The 16,458-nt window shown below is 40.9% G+C and overlaps 1 protein-coding gene across 1 annotated transcript in view; it reads right to left on the reverse strand.

Annotated features, from left to right (window-relative positions):
• Positions 1-16,458, reverse strand: part of prtga (protogenin homolog a (Gallus gallus)) — a gene marked incomplete at both ends in the record, with an annotated part of 32,227 nt that overhangs the window by 15,633 nt on the left and 136 nt on the right. Inside the window, 7 exons of the mRNA XM_083919637.1 lie at positions 875-1,039; positions 2,950-3,197; positions 3,618-3,777; positions 3,877-4,173; positions 4,440-4,573; positions 4,691-4,835; positions 14,759-15,061. Of these exons, the coding sequence (XP_083775763.1) occupies positions 875-1,039; positions 2,950-3,197; positions 3,618-3,777; positions 3,877-4,173; positions 4,440-4,573; positions 4,691-4,835; positions 14,759-15,061 (1,452 nt within the window). The remainder of the gene's footprint in view (positions 1-874; positions 1,040-2,949; positions 3,198-3,617; positions 3,778-3,876; positions 4,174-4,439; positions 4,574-4,690; positions 4,836-14,758; positions 15,062-16,458) is intronic.

Here is a 16,458-nt window from a genome sequence, read left to right on the forward strand (position 1 = left end):
AGTGACCTCTCCATGAGCTGCTTCAATTGGTACATTAAGAGTTGAAATCAAGAACTTGAGTTATGCATGAAAAAGAGCTTACAATGAACATGAAAGCTGTCAGCTGTGTTTAAATTTAGAGTTTAGATACAAACTAGGGTTGGGCGATAAGAAGATATATACCCTGAAACAATATAATTTTGTCAATCTTTTTATCATTTATTATCACATAATTTAATCCAGTAGCTATCTGGTTGTATGAGGCCATTGTGGCAAATGTTGCAAATCAATGCAGGGCTGTGTTGTAGCAATATCTTATTCCCCCCCCCCCCCCCCCTTATCAAATTTTAATAAAATGTACCATATCACAATATATAATGACCTAAAGTTACATATACGATGATACAGTATTTCATCCATATCGCCCAACTGAATACAAACTTACCCTAAAACTGTTTGCAATATAACTGTAACTGAATTAAATCGTCTTTACTAAAGCGACTATTTAAAGCGACCTTGAGCTTGCCCTGCAAACCATGTAATATAATTTATAAACTGTGGTAACATCTAGAACAGACGCACGGCAGACTTCAATTCCCTGGAATTCAAAAACATAAATACACATGAACTTGTGTACGTGGGCACACATACATGTAAACAGTGTGTATAAATAATTTGATTGTCCATTACATCAACAACAAAGCTCATTCACTGCATTTAAAATATTCTGTCAACAAATTTCCTCCTCTGAGCTCCCACTGGAAAAACACAAGAGTCTGTTTAAAGGTCGATAATAGCTTTGTCCTCCATCATGTCACTCTCGCTTGCTTCTGATTCTGTATTCACTGTGGGAACGATTATGTTGTCTGTGACCTTCACTAAGTGTATGCCTCACCATCCTCGAGTGTGTGCTGGAACACGTTGTCTGACATACGACTGGCTCCCATGGGCATGTAGGCCACCACGTAGAAGGTGTAGTTGCGAGCCGGCTCCAGGTCGTCAATAATGTAGCGAGTTGTATCGTTTCCGATGACAACTTGGTATTCCTCGTTGTTTAATCCTGGACAAATGACAGCGTTGTAAAAGGAGTTTTATTTAAAAAAACACAACAAATCAATAGTACTTCATGGTGAGAAGTACTTATTTTTCTAAAAAGCCATCTGCCCTCTCTTGTGATGACATTTTTTGTATTTCAGTTTTCCACATTTGTTCAGATATTACAGCACAAAGCAGGGAAGGAAATTAAAATCCTTTTGTTCTCATAACTGAATATGTGCACAGTTTAATGCATCTGTGTTAATACAGTTTATGTTCATTCTCATCAAGTTAAAACAAAAACTTGGTCCATTCACCTTGTCTTATTTTGCCATAAAACACACAACTATCACAGTTCAAAAACAATTTTGCTTTGAGTCCCGAATCTTTTTCATGCATAATAATGTCACTACAAAAGATTGTACAGCTACAGTCTTCACTTCCTGCAGCAGTTTTTTAAAGATCCATCTTCATGTTCACTTGCACTAGTTTTTCAAATGACTTATTGTGTAATAGTTATTTAATTAGAGCAAAGTCACATGAAAGATGTATTTGTGTCCTGGCAGGGGGGATTGCCTGGTCTGATTTCTGACTTGGTAAACAAGGTACTCGAGCAGTCAACAAAAAGCTTTCTCCGTAGTCTGAACGCTCCTGAAACGTGTCAGAAAGTTCTTGTCTAGTTCACACCCTCCCACAGCCCTCAGAATACACACTTATGGACACTTCGACACTCGGGCTAATTAGTTCCTCCTTTCATTAGAGCCTCCATTTAGTGCTGAGCTTCTCTTTCTGTTACCTCAGAGCGCGCAGAAGGTACAGTCTAAACAGCCTTTCTCTGTCCTGGGACCAAGGAGGTTGTGTCAGTAAATCTAAATCAAGTGCAGAAAATCCCTGACAGATGCCAGTTATTCAAGAATAACACAGAGAGAATTCATCCAACTTGTTCTTTTTATATTGACCTCCTTATCCCCAACAAAAATCCAGCAGGTGTTCCTTTCTCTCGTTGAATTCTGTACATTTCACCTCCCCAATGGAAGTCAGTAGCATTATAATTAAGTGCAGTGCTTGAATGAGCAAGCTGATTCTTTTTCTCAAATGTTGCATTGTTTGAATGTGACTCTTGTCGTCAACAGCAAGAGTTCCCAGGAAAGCTGAAAGGCTTTGAGACTTTTCTGCTGCCACACTACAACCCTTGTGCTTCACGTGAATAGTTTTGTGTGCATCCTGCATTTTATCAGCCCAAAGGAGAGGAAGGGACCCTGCATCTTGAAATTCCACAGGGCTACGGTCTATAGAGGACTTTTCCTGTTTGCCAAGAAAAAGCCGGTGTTCTTCTTTATTTCGGAGAAGCATTTCTTTTTTTTTCTTCCCTTGACCTCTGCCCACCAACATAGCGTTAACAACACAGTCAGCTCCTGCAATATACTTTCTAGACAGGAAGTGGCATAATATAAGTTCCTAAACTGACATTTACTGAGGCTTTAAAGGGAAGCTCCATTGATTTTATGGATTAAAGTCTCTTTACAAGCCTTGGAGAGTCCTACTGCATTTGTGAACAATGTTGGAAAAGCCTTCTCTGAGTCTTGAAAATGAAAAAAAATCAGTTTGAGGCTCAGAGTAGCCCTCGAATCTCCGACCAAACTGTCGGCGTGCTGGTTGCATTGTGGGTAATGTAGGTGCCAGTTTTAGAGGAGTAATAATGGACAACATGGAATAAAAAGGCGATAACTCTGGCTCTTCTGCATCACTTGACTGACTGTCCATCATGCATCCAACTGTTTTATAGGAGTGCAATGCCAAATCAGAGGAGTTTTCCGGAATAAATATCTAAAATAAATTAACTTTAACCTTCAACTAGAGATAATTTCCCTGTGTGACAAAAAGAAAATGAAAATCTAATCGCTGTTGTCTCTTGTTTGTTTACACACCACTAACCTTGAGCCTTCATGTAGTGCACTGAGTAAGCAATAACTTTATCAGAGTTATACTGAGGTCTCTCCCACGCCAGCAGGATGGCGGAGCTTGACACTGTGTCAGCTTGGATGTTCCTGGGAGCACTGGGCCGATCCTCAGACATCACCACAATGAGCCTCGCCATGGAGAGGACCGATCCCTGCTCGTTCTCTGCCTGGCACTGATAGATGGCATCGTCCTCAGGGATGATCTGGTTGATGACCAGTTTGCTATGTGACACACGCAAATACAGATTAAGAGTATGCACACACACACACACACACACACACAGATGGTTTCAATCCGAGGGTCCTTTACCAGGTGAAATCATTCTTTAATTACCTTTAATTACAAGCACAGCTGAATAAGGAGCAGGAGCAAATTATATGGAAACCAACTAAAACCCCATTTGCACTGCTGTAAATTATTCAGTTTCCTTTCTACTGTAGGAAGGGGAGTGAATTATTTATTTAAATTGTTTTAAACTGGCCAACAAAGACTGTTAAACAGGCATTTAATGGTACAGTAAAAGGAGTTAGGGCTCCTTTGTTTCATTATCTCTGTGAACACAGACACAAACACACTTGACTGGCAAGAAAACGGATTCATGGATCTCCGGAATAATCTCTTAAATGGAAGGAGGAATCTACCTGTTGTACATCTTGATCCGACCGTTGGAGTGAACTTTCTCTCCATTCTTGAACCAAGTGATCTGAGGCGTTGGAACTCCTTCAGCTTGACACACAAAGCGGGCGGTGCCCGCACGTGGGCGGGTCAGGCTCTCCGGCCACTCGATCAATGAAGGTGGTGCTTTAGAAGAAGAACATCAACAACAGTAATGCCTTTTAGAATAAGCCATTATCAATACAAGATCCAAACATATACAGCCAAGCTACTCTCTGAATTTACCTAGAACGGTGATGTTGGCCGAAGCAAGTGTATAGTTTCGCGTGCCGGGAGTGGTGGCTCTGCACATGTAGACTCCTCCGTGCTGGTGCTTGATGTCTGTGATAATGAGGTTGCCGTTTCCCAACACTTTGGTGTTATAAACATCAATAGACTTGCTGTCCGCTCGGCTCCAGGAGAGGATGGGTCGGGGATTGCCTGTGGCCATGCACTCAAGGATGGCACTCTGGTGCAGCGACACTGAAATGTTCTGTGGCCCGGCGATAATGCGTGGCCTCTGGGGAAGCTGGGGCCTGGGAGCTGCAGGGAGAGGCAGGAGGTCAGCTTTAGTGTGGTGTGGTGGGATGTGACGGACATTGTAGAAGTGAAAATCATATCTCTGTGCTGTTCCTTTAGTGGTAAAAAAGCCTTTAACAACATATTGACCAGTCTACTGATCAAAAAAGGAACATCACATATTCCTTTTGAATAGGGTTAGGTAAAGATCTAGAGCAAACACAGCTTCTGCTTTCTGATGGATGTTTCACCTTACGATGCATTTGCAAAAAGAGAGTTTGTTGACAGACCTGGGGTGACCATGAGGGTGGCCTCTGTGCTACGGCGGCGGCTTGCAATGTTGGTGGTGATGCATCGGTAATTTCCAGCATCTTCCCGCTGCACCCCATAGATCTGAAGAACACCACTGGGCAGGACTGTGATCCTGGATGACAGAGTTGCAGCATTTATCACTTACATAAGGCAGGTCACGGGTTATATTTCATGTCCCATTTAAAAAAATGAATACCATGAAGTTAAACTGAAAACAAAAGATGCGTACCTCTCAGTGGCAAGAGGTAATGTGACGCGATTGAACTCCCAAGTGATGATAGAAGGAGGGTGTGCACTGATTTTGCAGGAAAACCTGGCGACTGAGCCTTCAGTCACCACTATGGACGTCGGCTGGATTGCAAAAGCGGAGATACCTGCAACAAAACAGATCGAGTGAATACTATCTCACTTGAGTAGTAATTACTGGTTTATTGGGAAACAGCAACATTTATCAACATGAGGTTATACATTTGCCGAAAGGAATTAAGGAGAGAAGTGGCCCAAAAAAACATACAAAACTTCCTGTGTTTCGTACAGTAACATTCTTCCCTGTAACCAAGAGAGTACATGTGGTGTTTCGAAGAACGAAATCAAAGGAAACTATTTTCCCTTGAGGTGTTGCTTTGTTGTGAACGCTGGTGTTGTATTCCACTCCTTGCTTTGACATCACTAAAGCACATTAGAAGTCTAGCCAAGACATGAAATCAGTCAAAAGCACAGCTGTCAGGGTTAGAGAGACTCACCAACACTCACCAACCAGCAGGGAGAGATCATATGAGGTGGAAATATCACATTACTGTAGTATTCCTTCTTTCATTCACTATTATCTGTACTATTAAACGCCTTGTGTGTGGCCTACTTCTCCATCTCAGTCCAATTGCTAGAACGGAGTACCTATTACCTCCAGCTACAGACCTGCTGAGTGCTTCAGGAAGGTGATGACTGGAGTGACACAGCTACATCCTGCGTGGATAAGGTTTCCCTGAAACTGAGCTGTTGTCACCCACCAGCTGAGCAGCAAGCAAATGAGGCCTAACATGAATTACAATAAGGTCTTTTATGGTGAACCGGACAGCCGGCAGAAGTGTATGCATTTTATAATGATTTAAGTTGTTTTAGGCCTTTTTGTTAATGAATGCTCTCTTTGACAGTGGTTCCTCCTGGGCCGTAAAAAAGTCCTGAAAGCCATTAAGGTCATCCACTGCTGTACATCCCCCCTCAGTGCTCAAAAAGCTGCAGAAGCCTGAGGTCAATCATTTGTCAAAATAAATCAATTGCACTGCTGCTTGTGATAGAGAGCAAATACTGAGATGACCAGAAAACAGTAAGCATCACAGCACGCTAACATTTAATTCATTATCACAGATAATCCATGTTACAGACCGAGATGGACAAATCAATCGACTGCAAATTATTTTTCTAATGGACCAGAACAATAAAGCTGTGTAACTTTGTAGTCTACCAAATTACATAATTTATCATTTCAGTCGGTCTGTTTCAAGATCACCTCTCAAGTAACATCCAAAGCTTCTTCTCAGCAAACAAGAAACAGAGAGGAGTAGGAAGCAGAGCACCGAGTTGGAACCACACCTGTCAGGTATTTAGTGCGAAAAACATCCCCAAAAGTAATATCCAAACATGATTTTATCCTGCCACTACAATCCCACATAGGCATATGAGGATAACCGTAATATGGATAAATGTAAAGCTCTTTACATATTTCCTAAGTGAGTAACTAAACATTGAAATTTTGCTTTACATACTACTGTTTCTCATAATGGTGTAAATACGTAAAAAGGAAACCTCATGAAACCCAAGTGGACACAACCATAAACAGTGAAAATAGAAAAATGTCTGACCGGCACAGTACCAGCCTCAATTCTTTGTTCTGAATGTGAATCACAGAGTAACTCCCAATATGAAACTATCGAGACTCAATATCTGTGTAATGAAAGAAAAATGCCCCTAAAAAGACAAAAAACAGGAATTATGTATTTATTCACAGCATTGTGGTCTCAATTTCACATAATTTGACAACTGAGATGAAACAATATACAACAAAGTGTATTTAGTCTTCGCTCACACACACATCGACTGCAACGTGGCAAAAGACCGAACTGACAGCAAGCAAAACAGTTCTGGGGTTAAACCATTTAAAGGAGGAATAAAACTATTTTCACTACAATCCACAATCAATCGGTGTAAATTAAGTTTATAGAAAACTACAAAAACTAATAAATTAATGCAATACACATACAAAACCAAACTCTTTTATACAAATTACGATATCTTGTCTTATTGATAATGTCGCAAGACAAATATATTGCCGTTTTTAAATTTTGTCCCACCTCTAATACTGAAGTGGATATGGACATAGTGGACATGCAACACCATGCCGTGAAAACTTGTGCTTTCGAGAGGCAGTCTCCAGGGAATCTCGTTCACAGCCATAAACGCACCGTAGTGTCTGTAAGGCTGTGATGGATGGCTGCGTGTAAGCAGAGTTGCCAGGTGTTGTGGTGCTAAACAGCAGGAGAGCTCTGACTGCCAAAAAAGCATTCAGTGAATTATGACTTTTACACAACTGAAAGCGCCGAGCCTCCAAATCCAGCTGACATTTGTGGAGGAAAGAACGCCTCATTTTGGCCCCAGGGAAGGGTGAGAGTTTCAGGTGCTGAGATATCATCTGTAATCCTGATTACTAGATTATTTTAAAATTAATTAAATGATTCGTTAGTTGTAGAGATGTATTTTATGATAGCTGCTGGGTCTATTTTTTTCATTGTCATGGGACCTCATAGGAGGGACTTGAGAAGTGTGAGTTGAAATTAATCTCTCTTTCTAATTAATGGATGTTGTTTAACACTTTTGTTTTCCAGACTGTGAGAAAACATCACAGATACCTCTTATCGTCACGATCAGATCCTTCCGGCGTAGACACATTTAATCAAATTAGTCCTGAGCTGTTACCCCTCTTAGCTCCGCTGTGGCAGTTTGATGTGAAGACAGCAGAACGGACAGGCAAACCCCCCCCCCCCCCCCCCAGTGTTAACCCAGGCTCTCACAAAAATGGCGTTAATGTGCTGAAGTGATATGACTGCAGGGCATGATGAGAGATGAGCTGCACTCATCCTCCGCCTCACTACTTTGCCTTACCATTCAGGCAAATGATGCTGGATTGACAAACAGCGGGATTATAATTGATTATTGATAAACTACTAAGACAAGAAGGAAAATCTATAACTGCTAGGGTTTGTCGAGCACTCCCAGCTGAAAATAGGAGGCTGACCTTCAGCTTTGAGCAGTGATGTTTGCAGAGGGGCATCTAATGTGCAGATGAAACCACCAAAGCAAACATATCAAGCTGTTTGTGATTTATCTGCATTCAGCCGTCTATTTTTTATATGTTACTAAAGACTAAAATTACATTGTCCTTTATTTCACCAATATATATATATATAACTTTTGGACTTGTTTGCCATAATCTCTGAGCTAACTAGAGGACTAGAAGAATACATTCCTCAGCCTATTCCCCACAAGCAGGAAGAAATAGTTCTGACTTTCCAGCAATCTCACCTCTGACCTCCACAAATCCTGGGTAGCACCCACCTCAGAGCCACGACCACCCCAGACAAGCACTTATGCTCACTGCTGCCCTGCAAACTGCCTAGAAAGCACTCTGCTGTTTTGTAATAATATCCTTTTCTGCTGTAGTGATGATACCTGCCAGTTGCTGCTACTACAAATAAAACAATACATGCGGTCCAGCTGTTGCATGTTCAGTTACAATGTTAAAAATAATTGCATGCTTGACTTAAAGTGACAGTGATGTCCAGAGTTCAGAATTCAGGCTAAAAATATACAAGCACAAGTCTGTCAACATACTTTTCTGATTTATTGCAATACATTATCCCCTACAGTCCAAACCTGAAGACTAAAGATAGACTTGCTTCACTCCAGCTTTGCAACAGATGGGCCGGCTGATCGGCAGCAGCTCGACAAACTGAAGGTCAGTGGACAGGTCAGGCCCAAACAAAGGTTCCCTTACAAATACCAGGAATTAGTTCAGCCCTCTCTCCTCTGGTTACTGTGGTCAGTTTCTCAGCCAGCACACAGTGCAGCATACCCTACCTGCATATGAGCTTCAAACACTGACAGCAGTGTCATAGCGATAAACATCAAAGCACATTTTACACATCTAATCATGAGCAATGTGCACTTCTATATCCTATATGTGATGTATAATTCTTATCCAGGTAAAGGGAATACATCATTCGAATAGAATAGCCTTTATTATCATTGTATTGCATACAACAAAATTAGAGTTCAACTCCGTTGGTGCATACGAAGACAAAAAATAACAATACAATACAATTAAAAACAGCAATATAAGAAACAATTTAAAGGTGTATAAACAATATTCGAATACAAGAATAAATAGCTATATACATAAGCCTGTCTCAATAAGCATTAAATCAATTAATCGCATGATAACTTTGAATGAGCTCACTAACTTAACTTAACTTTACTTCTGATTGCTCTGTACCGCTGCTACGATGACCTAATTTCCCCTCGGGGATAAATAAAGTTATCTATCTATCTATCTATCTATCTATCTATCTATCTATCTATCTAACTTTGCCAGCTGCGATAATCTGCATCTGTTTCCACTGAGTCCTCTCGCCTCCTCAGCGTGATGAGGAGTTGACCACTTCACCTGAGCGAGCCTGTGTGTTGCATTTGTTGTAAAACAGTAGCAACTAAACGTGCCAATGCGTTAAAATAGACTGAGAGTCCATTTTATTTATTGTTTTGTTTATTTATTTTGGATATTTAAAATGTCTTTTAGTTCTAGTGTTAAATCTTCTTTGGAAATAAACGTGTATTGATCTTTGAAAGAGTATACCTGCATTATCATGCCATTATCATTATACCAGTTGAAAATGTTCTCAAACGGCAATATATCGCCTTTATTTATACATGGGAAAAGGAGAGGGAATGGAGAGGAGTGGTAACATTTTTGGTATTAATAGTTATGAACATAGTTATGATCATAGAGTTGTCAAACAAGGAAAACTGCTAAAAATTATTCTGGAATAAACCAAATTAGTTTCCAATTAAAGCAACAATCTGATAAAAAAAGGCACATCCAAAGTTATTTTTAAACCTTCTATTAAACGAGCAGTCAATGTGATAGTAGGTTCACTTCAGTCTGGTTTTAACATTGTGGACGGCAGAAGCAGTTTGCGTATTATGTTCCTCTAGTTCAGCTATGTGGATGGCTATGATGGCCCCCAACCATCGCCAGCCTAACCCACCCCCCAGAGTCTAATCTTTTAGGAGAGACATTAAAATTGATCATCTTCTCCAGATCCTGCTGGCTGCATCGCAGATTGATGGCTTTCAGCATCAGGAGGCCCATGAAAAGTTTTACTCTTCTTATGGGTCGTATTCCTGCACCACATGAAAAAAGTCAATCTTACAGAAACGCCACATCTCCTCCCGAAAAACAACGGCATTTAACTGAGTGATGAGTCCTTTAAAATGTTGAGTGACCCCGCTGAACATTAAAAAAGAAAAAAGAAAAAAAGAAGGCTGATAAGCGAGAAGGAGAAGAATGCAAGGTTGAAAAAAAGCCCACAAATCAATCACTAGCTGGCAGGCAGATGTGCTGCTGCTACACAGGCTGCGGGACAGTCAAGTGACCACTGGCATGGCTAAACAAAGACCTATTCCCATGAGCAGCGTGACCTCTGAAAGCACAGAGCGGGCAGTGGGGGAGCGGTGTTGGAAGGAGCATTCATCCCCTCCTCCAACCCCTTATCTCTGCTACAAAGTTTTCCAATCATTCAACAGCAACCCTCCACTCACCAAAGACAGTGGCTTCATTGTCTTTAATCTCCGAATCATAACATGGAGCGCAGAAGTCCATCTAAAGATAGCTAGATTATTTTGTTAGCAACAGTTCTACACTTTGTTGTGGCATGTTAAAAAAATAAGTTGATGGCGGATAAATAATAAATAAAAGTTGTGGTATAATACGACACCAAAGAGAGAGAAAACAAAAGTAGACCCACTGATGACTACTGCAGAAACTGATAAAACTAGATGAGCATCCCGCTTTCTTGTAGGAAAGATCTGTCTCACTGCCCTCCATCTATTGAACAATTTAAAGAAGCCTTTGACCTCTGGGCCCGCAATTCAGGAACCATGGTAACCTTTCGTGTCCAGCAGAGGAGAAAAACAAGATTCCAGGCTTTGAGTTGTCTCACTTCAGGCCGTTTCGTTCGTTCACACCACAGCTCACACTGTGCAAGGTTTACTTTCGTCTTATTGAGGTGCCTAATTGTGCCGAGCCAGTGCTAGTCAGAATCATTCCTTAGCAACTTAAAATAATGCTGAGGTCCTGGACAGAAAAATAAACATTGTACATGAACAGCAGCAGCTCCTTCAAACAACTCCTTTAAAGCCACTCTGACACATGTTGTGCTGTGCATGGTTGTGTGATTGTGGTTTAAATGATTGGATTAGATGACGGGCAGGTAGCCTCTGCGTCAGTGTGTGAAAATAAAACATGAAGAGGCAGCGTTCAGTTTTTATGTGCCATATATCGGGAACAAACTTCCAAGAAACTGCAGGTCTGCTGCAAGTCTTAGATCTTTTAAATCAAGACAGAAGACTTTGTCGCTGCTTTTCAGTAAACTGTACCTTCTGTCACTGTAACAATCTGTCATATGTTTTAAATTACCTTTTATGGGTTTTAAATCTTTTATGTGTTTTTTTTCTATTGCTTTTAATGTTTTACGTAAAGCACTTTGAATTACCTTGTTGTTGAATTGTGCTTTACAAATAAACTTGCCTTGTCAGAGGTCAGAGGACTAGCAACGCGCTACATACAAGTACAAGTCCATTTACCATCTCAGTTTAAACACAGATTAAGTGAATGATACTCTTAGTATAAAATACATAACATCTGTATCTGTGAGAATAGCCTTATCAGAGCTAGAAACAATAACACCAAAGCTGTAATCTAGGATGCCATTACAATACACTGACTGCGGGAGAGAAAAAGTTGGATTGGTGTGTCCCTGGAACCGATTACACTGGATGACAGTTTCAAATGAAGTGGTCACCACAAAACAAGCACTTGTCTAAATTACTTTTTTTTCATCAAGCAACAACAACATACACATAAAAGATTTCTTAAGGCACTTTGTATGAGAGACACAACGACAGGAGGGAGACAGAGCTCTTTCACCTCATAACAACAACTATTTGCACATAAATTAAGGTAATAAACATAATACACATTGTAAGTACAACTAACATTTGGAAATAACTGATGACTGATACTCTGTGAGAATGGCCTTACTCCCTATCAGAGCTAGAAACAATAGCTGTAATCTAGGATGCCATTACAATACACTATATTGCATACAGTCAGTGCGTTTACATGCAGTTTAAAAACCCGATTATATTCAGGTTACGAGCATACCCAGGTTTCTCGAAAACCATGTAAACACCATACCCCGGTTAACAGACCTAGAGAACTCCTATAGTAACCGGCGTTCTTGTGCATGTAAAAGCCTTACCTGGATTATTATCGGGTTTCTCGTCTGCGCATGTGCCGGGGTTAGAACTCCCCCCTCCCCACTCTGTGGTGGTGGCTTTTGACCCCGAAATAGAATAAACCAGGAAGCAACGGCGCCAAAAACAACGTAAAAAATAACAACAATAGCGTAACCTTTAAACTGAGGGAGGACTTTGCAACGGCAAGTAACATCCCTACCGAGAATACCTGTTTCAGTCGTAATTCTGCGAAAAAGTTTGTGACTTCGAGAAAGTTAACCTGAAAAAAAAAGCCATATTCTGACCAGCTGTATGTTGGCGGAGACTGGTCAATCTTAAACTAAGTTCTTAAACAACAGGTCTGAAGCCATCCAGACTTCAATGCATACGTAAAACTTGACAGTGCCTAATGTGGGGCCTGTAAAAGTTGAAATCTGACATTTTTCTCAGTTTTCATGCCTTGTTGACCTGAAATCACATGGAACAAAAGGCCAAAATGAGAAGCTAACTCAGGAGGTAATATCTCTACTGAAAACCCCATCAATCTGAAGTCTATTGACAAAAGTCACATGGCGAGGCTCATGTGTCACATTCCTTTTCATCGAGGCCAAATCCCTTCTCACCTTTGTGCTTTAGCAAACCCAATGTTTTTAAGGTTACCCTCCATCACCATCACATTCCTCAAAGAACAACTAGCAGGTCCATAGCGTCAACACAGGAGCATAAGATTAAAAAGCTCACCATTCCTGCAGACATAAAACCAAGCTATTACAAAGGAAATAGAAGCATAACTGATAAAGAGGGATCTAATCGGCTCTGGAATAGAGGAACTGAGGCTCCCCACGTGTTCCTCAGCACACAGTGACACTTGGATCAAAATGTTCATAATAAACTCAATTTCATGCACAGCTGAAATAAATGAATGCCAAATAACAGTATATTGCCAAAATCTGAGTAGATTTCCATGCATGAGGCAGGTCAGAGAAGAGAGCCCTTCTGTTTAATGAGGATTGCCACCCTGACTTTTCAACCAAAATGTTAATTAAGAATCAATCTCTGATGTTTAACTTTTACAGTTAATATAATTAGCCTTTCAGTGGGGAACAGGTCCAGCTGTTCTTTCCACTGATATCAGGACAAACAATTGTCTCCAAAGAAACCCCTTTTCTTTGGGAGCAAGGTGGGGGTGGAGGGCATGTGGACAAAAACGGTCCGAGTGAAAAGCTTTTCACTCTTTCCCCAGAGTAGTGAGGCAGAAAACAATTGTGTGCAAAGCCTCCAGCCCCTGCTGACCTGGTAAGACCTGCAATAAAGTTTGGTCATGTAGACACCCGGGGAAAGGCAGTGGTGCTGCGAAACAGCAATTCACATTTGTGTGTGTACGTATGTACGTGGGCACAGCACTCGCAACAACCCCCATTGCTACCTCTGTGTCCTTGAACTGAGCATTTCTCAGGTATGTGCAAATTTTATGAGCTTCCAGATAGACCCTCAAGCAGGTTTAAGTGCCATTTTAAAACAAACTAGTAAAGCTTACTGGCAGCCTTTATCACCTCTTAACGTCAAACTATAAAGCAGGTAAACCACTCAATTAATTAATAAACTATACATACTTTTTAAGCACCGGAAAATATCCAAGTTACGACAGGGATCTCTACCACAGAGCATCACATTTAAGTACAACTTCAGAATAATTCATGTGAACTGGCTCAAGAAGCTCCAAAACACCAAAAAACTAAAGTTCAATAAAATGTGTCCCAGAAGTGCTGGCTATCTTATCAACCTCCTATTAATCTGTATAAAAAGGTGGTCGTTGGAGGTTTCAGCATACTGATCATCTGATTAAATTGAGAAAATCATAATCTTCATCAACTCAACAAGAGCGTTTCTCAGCATCAGGATCCCTTTGGGGGAGGAATATACTTTAGGAGTTACATGGAAACAAGGATTACAATCCCAAGACATCTAAAGCTGCTATTTTCTGCCTCATTAAATTTAATATAAGTTAGAATTTCAGCAATGTTAAAAATGCATGTTTTAGTACAGGGGAAGGCATTGCAGGCAAGGTAGAAGGGTTAACATGCATTCTGCAAAAAAGTGGCTATGCAAGACGCTTGGCCTGTGGTGTGGGAGGAGGGGATATAAGGTCCCAAATGACCAACTCTGCCTGAAGCTTCTCTACTCCCCCCCCCCGTGAACTACGAGGCCAACTCGCACAGCGCTGGAGGAGAAGGCATTCCCAAAGAACAATTCCTCAAGCGATCAGGGTGCAATAACATGAAAGCCCCAGCCTGTGAATAGGGGTCATCCGCTCTTTAGCATTGGAGAGCCGGTGTCCCGGACAGCTCCTGACCTTTCAGTTCTGCTGCTCCTTCATTAACACACCAATGGGCATATTCCCTTTCCAAACCTTTTTTGGGCTCGATCTTTGAAGACTTTGTCCCCACAGCTACCACCAAAGCTGCCTTGAATGCAACACTGAGCAGCAAAAAAAAACAAATAGTTCAAATAAACAGTAACGTGTACACATTTAAATCCCTTCGCATGAGTCCTGCATGGAGATTTGAATCTCACCCAGGGATTATTGCAATTAAATGATAGCAAACAGCCAGAATCCAAGACTTTTGACTCTGCCTGAACATGATTAGAGTTGTCCATCACCTCATACAACTCATCTCATGTCCTCCACATGGTTATGTTTCTAATGTGACTCCAGCACGATACTCACTTGCGATTGTAAGATGGGCTTTCTGGCTCAGGATTGCGCCATATTTGTTCTGAGCAAGGCACTGATAGAGCCCTTCATCTGATTTGTCTCCTCTTCTGCTCTCCACCTCTGATATATAAAGGGAGCCGTTGGAGAGCAGGTACACCCGCTCACTCTGCACCACTTTTACTCCGTTTTTGAGCCATCTGACATCGATGGGTGACTCCCCGTGCGCCTGACAGTCCAAAATAACAGCTTCTCTCCGCATGACAGTGACATCATGGGGCTCCTTGATGAAAAATAACTCACTAAAACATAAAACACCTGCAGAAAGAGAGAAGAAAAGCATGTGAGTGAAGGTGGTTATTAGAACGGGGCCAGCACCAGCAGGAGTCTAGTAAAACATTTAAAGCATTTACATTACTGGCTTAAAGTGATTTAAAAGGTGAGTTTTCAGAAAGTAATTACATGTTTAGGAGGCTGCGTCTCAGTATCCTCTGGGTAGGTATTATCAGTGTTTATAGTCTCGGATGGATACAAGTGTGACACTAATTAAAAAACGCCCCACTAAGGTGAAATATCACATTTGAGAGGCTTGGAGGTCTACTGTCATGTGCAGTAATCACACTGTAGCTTTCTTTCTGCACCACTTTAATCCAGTTACTTATGGCTCATAAAGTCACCAGCTGAAGGTGAAACTGTTGATCCTATTAGAAACCTATTACCGAACTCTCAGCATACGCATTATATAAGTTTCATTAATGTGACCTCTGTGGACCAAATAGAGAGGCACAGTGTTATTTCTGACATGCTATAATTAAATATATCATCAACAGAATACATTTGTTTTTCACTTCCAGTTCAAAGCAGAAACATAATACCCTGCAACATTTTCTTAAATCAAAGGAAGGGACCATTCATAAAGCCTGGCCACAGTAGGCTATTATTATCCTTGGGCACATATACCCAACACCAGCTCTGTGTTTAATATGATGTATTGATTTTGTTTTAACAAATCCTTCTTTGTTGGGCTAACACACTACTGATCTCTCACTTCAGCTCTGTCATGGGATAATCCTGGTCAGAAGATCACAGGCCCACACTGTAACTAAATACTCTGTAATACTAAATAATATAAATTATGTCACCCCTTTGCTCAGTTAAACCCACTCATATTAAGCATCATATAACCGTTAGATATTGCTGATGTTTGGGGAGGGATATAAACAAGCATTTTCACACCCTTAAATTTGCTTTTACATCTAGAAACAGGATCGAGTTAAAACATCTTACCTTATTTAGGTTAAGAGTTTGGAGGTGGTCGATTTGAGTGAAACCACTGCTGGTAAACGTTATAACCGTTATCACATTGAGTGTGACGTAAACGTATATCTATATGTGACGTCAATGACGATAGCTGGCAGCGAACATTCGATTAAAAAACGGCTAAAGTTTGAATATTAACTGACAGTTGAACACGAACGTTTATCGGCAGTTGCATGGCAGTTGTTTAACTAACCCAACGTTATGGTTTATTTGTTGTAAAATGTAAACACAAAACGAAAGTTTATCAAGTTATGACATTCTAACGTTAACTAGTTCATTCCGAGGTGACCAGCTTTGGTGATAAATGTTGATTCAGTCAAGCTAACGCCGTCAGGTTACACAGGAGCTTTAACAGTTCCGCTCCTGTTGAGGCTCCAGTCACCGAAAGTCACAGA

This window comes from Echiichthys vipera (genome assembly GCF_963691815.1).
Source record: "Echiichthys vipera genome assembly, chromosome: 1".
NCBI lineage: Eukaryota > Metazoa > Chordata > Actinopteri > Perciformes > Trachinidae > Echiichthys > Echiichthys vipera.